The sequence below is a fragment of the Suricata suricatta genome, chromosome 3 (genome assembly GCF_006229205.1).
Source record: "Suricata suricatta isolate VVHF042 chromosome 3, meerkat_22Aug2017_6uvM2_HiC, whole genome shotgun sequence".
Taxonomy (NCBI): domain Eukaryota; kingdom Metazoa; phylum Chordata; class Mammalia; order Carnivora; family Herpestidae; genus Suricata; species Suricata suricatta.
In genome coordinates this window covers 45,023,072-45,033,026 of record NC_043702.1, presented here as the reverse complement: position 1 = coordinate 45,033,026, position 9,955 = coordinate 45,023,072, and the positions used below count along the sequence as shown (strand labels likewise).

General features: G+C 33.2%; 1 protein-coding gene across 1 annotated transcript in view; it reads right to left on the bottom strand.

The window, feature by feature from the left end:
• Positions 1–2,115: 2,115 nt before the first annotated feature.
• CALCRL (calcitonin receptor like receptor) overlaps positions 2,116–9,955 on the bottom strand; it is a 97,999-nt gene continuing 90,159 nt past the window's right edge. Inside the window, exon 16 of the mRNA XM_029934277.1 lies at positions 2,116–5,256. Coding sequence (XP_029790137.1) covers positions 5,041–5,256 — 216 coding nt within the window. The 3' untranslated portion in view covers positions 2,116–5,040. The remainder of the gene's footprint in view (positions 5,257–9,955) is intronic.

Here is a 9,955-nt window from a genome sequence, read left to right as displayed (position 1 = left end):
TGAGAAAAAATAAAAAAGAATACAGATGGAAGTTAGAAACAACAGCATATCCATTGAACTTTGCTGTAAATGTAGGCTAAGAAGTGTTCCTTGAGGTTTTAGTACTCCTAGATTTTCCAGAGGTATGGTTCAGTATCCCCAAATCTATTATCAGTGAAATTCCAGGCTTATACTTTTAGCGTGAAAGAGGAAACTGGCATCTCCACACCTTTCTCAGCCAAAAATTGAGGATGGCTTTTTTCTACAGATATCCATGCTTACCCTTACATGGTGATAATTTCAACACATTTGTCTTTTTAAAGACATGGCAGCAACCATACCAGTTATGTAACTTGTTAATAAGCCCATTCCTTTCTTAGATCTGGTATTCCAGTGATGACATGTTTTTAAGGAGGAGAAAGTAATAAAGGAAGAATTAATGATTCTCGGGATAATAATGTCCTGTCACTCCGTTTGGATTATCATTTTTTGCTCTGTCTACAGCAAAATATCCAAAAGAGTAGCCTACACACTTCTTTTCCCCCATTTTCTTTGTCTTTTTATCATGTGATATTACCACTGTTTTAACTGTTAGGTTACAAAATATGTTAGGGCTTATATACCTTCAACCCTTCTCCCCCTTGTTTAGAGCTTTCAAGACTATTTATGAAATTTAGAATTATCATGTTTGGTCTTAATCTAATTAACTACCATTGTTTGTATTTGCATCAGAAATACTTACATTGTATTTTTAGGGGCAGATTGACATCTTTCTGGTGATCTTCCTCTTCAAGAACATCATGTATTGTTCCATAAACTGATTGATATCTTCTGTTGTGATTGTTCTTAGTTTTGAGATGTATTTCACTCATTTCTTATTTAAGTTGTTCCTATATATTTTATCTTCTCTTGATGCTGTTACAAATTTGCTCTTTTTTACTCTACTGGGGCTTCTGCCTGGTTGTTATGTATATATGGGAAATATTAGTCTGTGTACATTTACTTTGTGTGTTGTTATGTTTCTGCTTAGAATAGCATTCAAGGTGTGTCTGGAGCTGTCATATCTCTCCTTTTAAGTTTATTTATTTATTTTGAGAGGGAGAGAGAGGGAGAGAAAGAGCTTATGCACATGAGCAGGGGAGGAACAAAGAAGGAGATAGAATCCCAAGCGAGTTCTACACTGTCAGCACAGAGTCGGACTCAAGTCTCAATCCCACAAACCATGAGATCATGACCTGAGCTGAAATCAAGAATCAGAAGCTTAACTGACTGAGTCACTCATGCACCCCCATCTCTCTTTATACATATGTATATATGGACATACATACATACAAATACTTATTGTATTTATTGCATGTGCAACATACTGATTTCTCATTATATAGGCAAGATATATTAGAAGCATTGAAGTGTCTTTTCTAGTGCTTTCTAGAATGTCCTTCTAGGTTATCTCTACCTTTCATTATTTTGAGCTATTTTACAGATTTGTTAGTTGCAGAAAACTGATAATGATGCACTTTATTATTGATTATAGAAATACATACTAGTTATTCAATAGAATGTAACATTATTGCCATAAGAATAGAGAATCTATTTATAAATTCATTTCAGCATATCTTATATTCTTCTATATGTGTGATATTTGAATTCTTCCATGAATTGTTGTAACATCTTGCTCACTCAATAATGAAAGAACTAAACAAAATCTTGGACATGTTTTCATTTTATATTTGTGAGTCATGATTATGCCTCCTTTTAAAAATTATTGTTAAACAGTTATTTTGCTTCTTTTTCTTGCCTCTGTTCAATACAAAACTACACATGGAACATAATGGAAAAAGGAGAGAAATTCCTATAAATTCTCCTCTTTCTGGGCATCCTTTCCCTTCTTTCAGCCTAGAAAGGTAAATTTGAATATTAGACTGTTATTTATTTACAGTTTTCTGGTTTGAAAAACAAGATCATAATTTTTTCAAATTCATAATATTTTAAAAATGGGTTTATGGGATGTTTTACTTGTTTATTGTAGATTTTTAAAGAGGGCAAAAGAGATATAGCCATTGATTTTAGTAGTATTCCACTGACTGCTGTAAACAGTTATGTGTGTAAATTATTCAAAACTTCAGTACACATGAGTGAAATTCAACTTTAACTCAAACTTTAATATTTTCATACAATCAAAAAATAGAGATAAACATGAAGTAAACGTAACATGGCTTATTTTAATTGATCAAAATATCTTGTTTATGACTTACAGATAAAAGAAGTAGTGGTTTCTGTTAGCAGGTTAAAACCAAAAGAAAATGAAGTACACATGTAAAAAAATTATTAAGTAATAAATACAGCACTACACCTACCACTAATTCTATGTACACTGCATTACATTTGAGCAAACACCAAATTCCAGAATGGATATTTTATGAATGAATGCACTGGAAAATAACTTTACAAAGTTAAAAAGGACAAATTAGAATTTTTTAATTAAAATATAACTTTCACAAGCACTTACAGAAGAATAGCTGATCTATATTGTAAAAGTTAAAAATTCCCCAAATTAGTGCTTAGCTATCCAAAATATTTGCTTTTAAAAAGTATTGATTTTATCTTTTCTTCAACAGTAAGATATAAAGGATATCATAGCATGTCCGCTTTAGAGAAGTATTATACTTAAAAATATTACTCATGAGAAAATATGGCTATGAAACTAACACTGAGTAATTATGGGATGCCTTCACCTAAAATCTGTGCACTAGATGATTGTGAGCCTTAAGGGGAATCTGATCTAAACTTAATATGATGAAAGTACAATTTAAAAAACACTGAAAAATGACAGTAAAATTTTACTATAATGTTCATGGAGAATTTGACAGAATTTTCTACTGTCATTTATGGTTGGGACTTAACAGTTTGTCTGGAAGAATGTGGAAATACGTGAACAGTATGAAGCAAAGTATTTGAATCTTTGGATAATAAGTAGCTAAAAAGCAAGTTTATTTAAAGGAATTTTTGTATTATTTAGACAGTGGCAAGTCCAGAACAGCTGAATTCCTTCCTATGACAGCTTGCTCTACAATCCAGAAATTTAGAAACAACCAATGAAATCTTTGCATATATACAGATAAGTTATAAATATATTGACCAGGCCATTTAATTTGTTAATTCTTACTAATTTAGATAATTTTCCTGGACAATTACAAATGACTTCTGAACTCAGAATCTAAAGACAGTTAAGAAAGAATCTGTTACTCAGTCATCAGTTTGATCCATTTTAAGCAAATTGACACACTAGAAAAACACATCCACTTAGTAACTTGTCCTCTTCAAACTGAATTTTACTAATTGAAGGCATTTTTATTTTTCAGAAATTTCAGTGGAAAATAACATTAGGGGAACAACTGAATCCCATTTAAATGTCACTTTAATTCATTAGCAAGGCTTTCTTCCCTCTTAATTTAATTACTCTCTAAATGTTCTGACAATTCACTGTCCCTAATATGTTCAAGTCTTTCACTGACTTTCACTGACTGTATTATATTATCATAGTAGCTCTAACAAGGCATCCTAATAAAGAATATATATGTATATATTCTGTTCCTTTAGTTTTTTTTAAATAGTCTGGAACATTTCCAAAGCCATATATGTTTATGCAGTAAGAGTCAGAAAAGTAATATTTTTAATGGTGTGGAAACCATAAGAATGGCAGAAAGGCACTTACTACTATAGGAATCCTTTAAAGTTTCTGAATTAGAATGCAAGTTCATCGTCAAAATAAAAGGAGAAATATGTCAAACATACCTATTATTAAGGTATGAAAGCATCAACTAAGCTAATATAATAAAACAATGGCTTGATTTTTTCAATAAATATTTTATATCTTATCATAGATATTTCTGTTCTCTTGGTTCTCAAACAAACTTCTGATGCTGGCATCTGGTTGTCCTTAAAATATTTACCAAATATAGAATTCCAGACTCTATTTTATTATAAAATCAGCCCAGACACAGTATCAGATATTAACATGCATACATTGTTACATTATGTATTTGTTTTTTTTTTTAACTTACCTAGGTTGTATACATTTGATTTGAGACTATAAAATAGAATAACAGAGTATTTACAAGCTTATTTTTCACAATAATTTTTTTTACAAACTTCCAAGAAAATAAGAAATCCTTCACTGATTTCCTTCCTGTAATATAATTGCCAGTTTGTCTACACAGTAGAAATGGAAGGGGCAAAGTTGGCTATTTACAGATACAGAGAAACTGATTCCCTCCCACTTGTGTAGTAAGATAGGAAAGTAGCTGACAAGAGTGCTTTGTAATATCAACCAAGATGTTTCCCTGATGATGCCCAAGTAAGATTGCATGTCCTACACACTATTCATCAAATCTCAAAAACAGATATGACATTGGATATAACTGTGATGGATCAGCCAAGGAGTAGCCAATTCTGTTCTGCTTCTGCTTTTCTTGGGGAGAAGTGGGTAAGACAACAGAAATAATTATCATTTGAAAGGGTAAATACAAGAAGAGCTAGAATACCTACTTGGCTAAAACAAACCAACCGCACCAATGAATATGGGACAAAGATTTTAAAAACAAAAAAAAATGAAAGTTAATTCCCTCCAAGTCTATAGGCCTTGACTAGGTCTCTTTAGCCAACAAGAGTAGAATCACACCCGATGTGTACATAAACTTTAGTCTTATTCACGTGTGATTTCATGCAGTGGTGTACTAGAGCTGGCACATTCCAGCCTACAAGAGTTGACTGTACTCATTTTTTCCCAGTTTCACATTCAGTGATGTCAGACTGATAGACTGAAATCATCTGTGGTGGGAATACACCATAGAAACCGAAAAACATTACAAATCAAGGGTATTTTCCTCCCACAGGGCGAGTTGTTAAACATTTAACAATACACTACTGACTTGATGTGAGGGTTTTCTTTGTGGTATTCAAGAAATTCATTTAATACTGACTTCTTCTGGTTGTAAAATCATGGAGCCAAGTCCTTGAGATAGAAGTGAGACAAATAGTTAAGCAGTACTCCCTCTATTATCAATCATATAACTTTTCTGGTTTTAAGACAACATTTTCAATATCGTGGATGCTTTTTCCATTTAAGTGTTCACTGGGACAGTCATGACTGTACCCTGTCCCATCGCTAATTGTTGACACTGTGTAAGACGCACTGCGAAGAGCCTCTGAATGGGAGAAGCTGTTTCCAAATTGGATTTTATATTGATTCCAATTTCTTTTCAGAATTGCTTGAACCTGTCAATCAAAAAGAAACAGAAAGGACAAGACGAATCCATTATCTGAAATAAAGATACTGTATTTAAAAGTACAATAAAATAATTTATGTATATTTTTTAAAAACAAAAGCATTGATGTTAATTAGTGGATAATATTGCTTTATTTTTTTAACTAAAAATTAAATTAGGAACACTAGGAAATTGACATTTAGGAAATTTGTTGCATTACTCTTTATTCTAGAGTTCATCAATATTTTTTTTCATGCCTTATCTTTGAAGTTTTAATAATGCGTATGAATGTATTATGATCAAACAGGTATAAATCCAGACCCACTTTTTTAAGATTGCCTGTATAACATTTAGTTTTATATCAGTATCTTAATAATAGAATGAGAATATAATTAGTAAGAGTATAAAAGAAGAGAGAAAGTTAAAAGAAAAAGGGAAACAGGGAATATAAATCAGCAGCAGCAGCAACAGTTTTTATTGGGTGATTAACATGTGCCAAGTATTGTGCTACATTCTGGGGGAAAAGTTCAGAGGTATTGTCTCCTGGGCTTAACTACCCAAAGGGAAGAAAGTGTTCAGCAGGGAACAACAAATGGGATGAGCCTGTGAAAAAGTTTAGAAAGGTCAACACCGCACTTTTTTGTTTTTGGATCGCCCTCTGGCTGGATGACTTCGATGTGAAATGACTTCTTTCTTCTCTAGGGATAGAGGTCAGGACTCATAGGCCATATGTAGTGACCTAGGTTTTAATCAAACACGAGACACTAAGGTGATTTTCATCATACTGAGTCAGTGAGTGGAAATGAGAATGTTAAAATACATCTCCAGTTTGGTAACCTGGATATTTCCAGGTGTCTGATGGGTGGGCAGACTGGTGTGGGACTCTCTGCTCCTAGGTTACCAGTATATTAGCCACATCCCTGTCACCTAATCCAGATCTGTCCAAGACATGGATAGCTTTGAATTGTCTTCCCCACACTCTACTGGATGGCTCAGTTGGGTAAGTGTCTGACTTCGGCTCAGATCATGATCTCATGGTTTGTGGGTTCGAGCCCTGCGTCAGGCTCTGTGCTGACAGCTCAGAGTCTGAAGCCTGCTTTGGATTCTCTGTCTCTCTCTCTCTGCCCCTCCCCTATTCATGCTCTGTTTCTGTCTCAAGAATAAATAAACATAAAAAAAATTTTTAAATAATTTAAAATATCTGTATATGTAATATCTTCAAAAGGATAAGTAAACAACAGATGAAAATGGCTTTAGAGTGTGCCTTTTATATAAATATTCAAAGATTTACTACAAAAATGACATTTGGAAAATTATATAGATATTCCTGATGGAAATTGGTTTTGATCCTTATTTTATGCTAAATTCATTTCTCTTCCCTTTGCTACTAAATGATGGATTGACTGAATGCATTTCCTATATAGTTTCTGTTTGAAAGGAAATGGAATGTAGCTTTATATAAAAGACTCTACATAAATGTTGGAAAGAAGTTGAGAAGAAGAAGTATCATAGCTGTGAATATATAACTTTCTTAAAAATGAAAGCTTCTATTCAATTCCAACAGCCCAAATGCCTTTTGAAATAGTTTGCTCTTGAAATATATGCTTTGATTACAATTATCATCCTATTTCTTCTTTGCAATAAAATCATCAGAAAAGCCATGTGAAGTCAATTTCATGAACTGTGGGAACTTCTTTACTGAAGTTAAAAAATGAACCTAACTAAAGACCTATCGGCCTTGTAGACATCCTTTTGTTTATATTATTCTCTATAAGGACTTATGTTTATCTGCTTCCTCTAATACATAACACATCTATTCAACAGAACATTAAAGTGGCCGCTCTTAGTACACTTTTAATGAGTAAACTGTTATAAGAAGAGATAATAAGAAAAATTTCCATCAGAAGGGAAGACATTAAAGATGTGAAAATGTTTTTCATTGTTTTATACATGAGTGTTATGCAAATAGTAAGTCCCAACTGTTTAGAATAAAACCTTTCAAACTTAAATGCCCACTAGCACTTCATAAGGAAGCAACTCTATAAGTCCTTAACCTAAATCAATTAAAAAATATTTAATAGAGCTACATATAAAAATGCTACCTAGTTTTCCTTACAGAATGTAGGTTTGATTATTCTCAATAAATCTTTTTGTTCACTTTATAAAAATATCTACTCTCAGGTATTGTTCAATTTACTCCTGAGGCAAGGGAGGGCCATTCTGATGATAAGATCTCTACTTTATGCTAACAGTATACATTTTTGTCTGAGTGGGCTAGAGATGAGATAAGATGAATGTGGCCTGATTATTTGTCGAGCCATGATTATTTAGTGAGACATACAAATAGGAATATTTTCGCTAAAAAAATACATAAAATATGAGTAAAAAAAAAAAAAATAGAGACTAAGCTAAAGGGAAGCTATTTGACCTTGTGTGGAAACCAAGAAGGAGACTTAAGCCCAAGCAAGTGATTTTAAGAAGTACGTGACATAGTTGGAACAACACAAAATGAATTTGGCAGCTGTGTCTTCATGTTATGAGAGTGGGAAAAACTAAGAGGCAAAGGGACAAAAAAGGAGGGATTATAGTATTTCTTAAGATGAGAAATGAGTCATCCACAAATAGAGACTGCATCTTGAGAGATGAAGAAAAGGGGATAGATATTGGAGATGTTGTAAAGAACCAAAGGATTTGGCAATAACTAGGCTCAGAGATTTTGTATTATTGTAATTTTTTACTGCCAAAATTTTCTCAGTTTTAGCACATGGCAGAAGATCAAGGTCTGGGTCTCTTTTGCTTACACAGAGAGAGCACAACACAATTGTTAGGCATTAGTTTAGATATTCCCTGGGCAACCTTTCCAAATAAAAAGACCAATTTGAGATTGATTCCAAAATGATTAATGCTCCTACTTGTACATCTATTTTTGAAAATAAATAACATGACAGATCTAATAAGGAATCTATAATGTACTGATAATCTATTGAGGGTGGGGCATGGGGCTAAAAACTTTAGATTCCTAGCCTACACTAATCTTTGTGAGACTTGCATAAGGAACTTGCTTTTTTTCCCCCCTTTAATAAAAGCAGACACCGAAACTCCAGGAGGTTCAGAATATTGCCCAAAGTATTATAGCCAGGAACAAAGTAGCATCTTTGGGGTTTAACTGCATTGCTGTGTCTGTGCTTTTATTCTACACTGCTTCCTATCACAAAATATTCTACTGGTGATTATGTTTTGTACACTTGAAAATCACCCTTTAGAATAATGACATGTTTCTGCAGACACAGAGCTGAATTGTTCATATTGCATGCATGTTTTTTGTTATGTCATCCATTTCTTTCTCATTCATGTTTAACTGTAAAATCCTGTATCAGCAGAAAATAGAATTGTCTAATTCAGTTTATGGAATCATAAATTTATAGAGGTACATAATCAATGCTATTTGAATTATATTATCAAAACAAATGATTTCTCTTCCTAATTGCATTTTCTGTCTATACATCTCATCAACTTCAGAAAAAGTCACTGTTGTCTGCTGTATAGCAGAAGAATCATGGAAGCACTACCTAGAGATAAGAAATATAGCCTTCTATGTTTGACAGTTCTATAGTCCAATATAAATAATTCAGTGAAATAAAAATTTTTAAGATCAATTTGATAAAATCAAACATGAAATTTCATTATTTGCTAAGAGAAAGAAGTAAATTCTTATTAAGCAAAGGAAACCAACATTTTATAGATTTTCATGACATGTACATGATTTCCAAGGTTGATTTATTTGTAGGAATAATTCTTATAAAGTTACACCGACTGGTTGACATGTTTCCCATTTGAAGCTTTGTGATAAGCTTCACAGTTGCTAAGTATTTGAGACTTACTCAGTGGCTGTCTGGATTTCTAATTTTGCTGAATTTTCCAAGATCCCTCAATAGGTTAAAATTTGTCAAGTGGTGGGGCGTGGGTGGCTCAGTCAGTTAAATGTCCGACTTCAGCTCAGCTCATGATCTCATGGGTTCATGAGTTACAGCCCCACGTTGTACTGCGCTGACAGCTCAGAGCCTGGAGGCTGCTTCAGATTGTGTCTCCGTCTCTCTCTGCCCCTCCCCTGCCAATGCTCTGTCTCTCTCCCTCTCTCAAAAATAAACAAACATTTAAAAAAATAGTCAAGTAGGTTAAAAACAGATAAAGAGCTAAATCAATATAGCTCAAACCACTGAGCTACAACACTATTCATATGCATAAGAAGTATGGTACCAGTTTGTAAAACATCTGAAACTTTCCACGTAGGAAAGTCTTGAATACAAATCTTGAAATATCCAGGAGCGTGTTGCCATGTTACAAATTAGAGCATTCTCTTCTAGGTTTTCTAACTTACTGCATGTCCTTCCTGTATAACTGAGAGTTTAATTTTTTAAAATATTTTTGTAACCATCATAAAACTATTTTCAAAGACCACATTGTGAGCTGGGCAAAACAAAAAAAAGGGAGAAAGGGGGGAAATTAAAATGAGCCATTCTATTTCCTATTAGAGTGTATGTTTTGTGAAGTTATGGATTGCCTAGCACTGGGCCTAGGACAAAGGCCAGCCTTAATAGGATTAGTTCAAATGGTAGGTGAAAGACTAGATAAACTAAAGTAAATGATGGACTGTTTTAAAGTCTGGCTGAATTTGCCCTACTCTTGAACTCCAGTATGATTCAAACTTT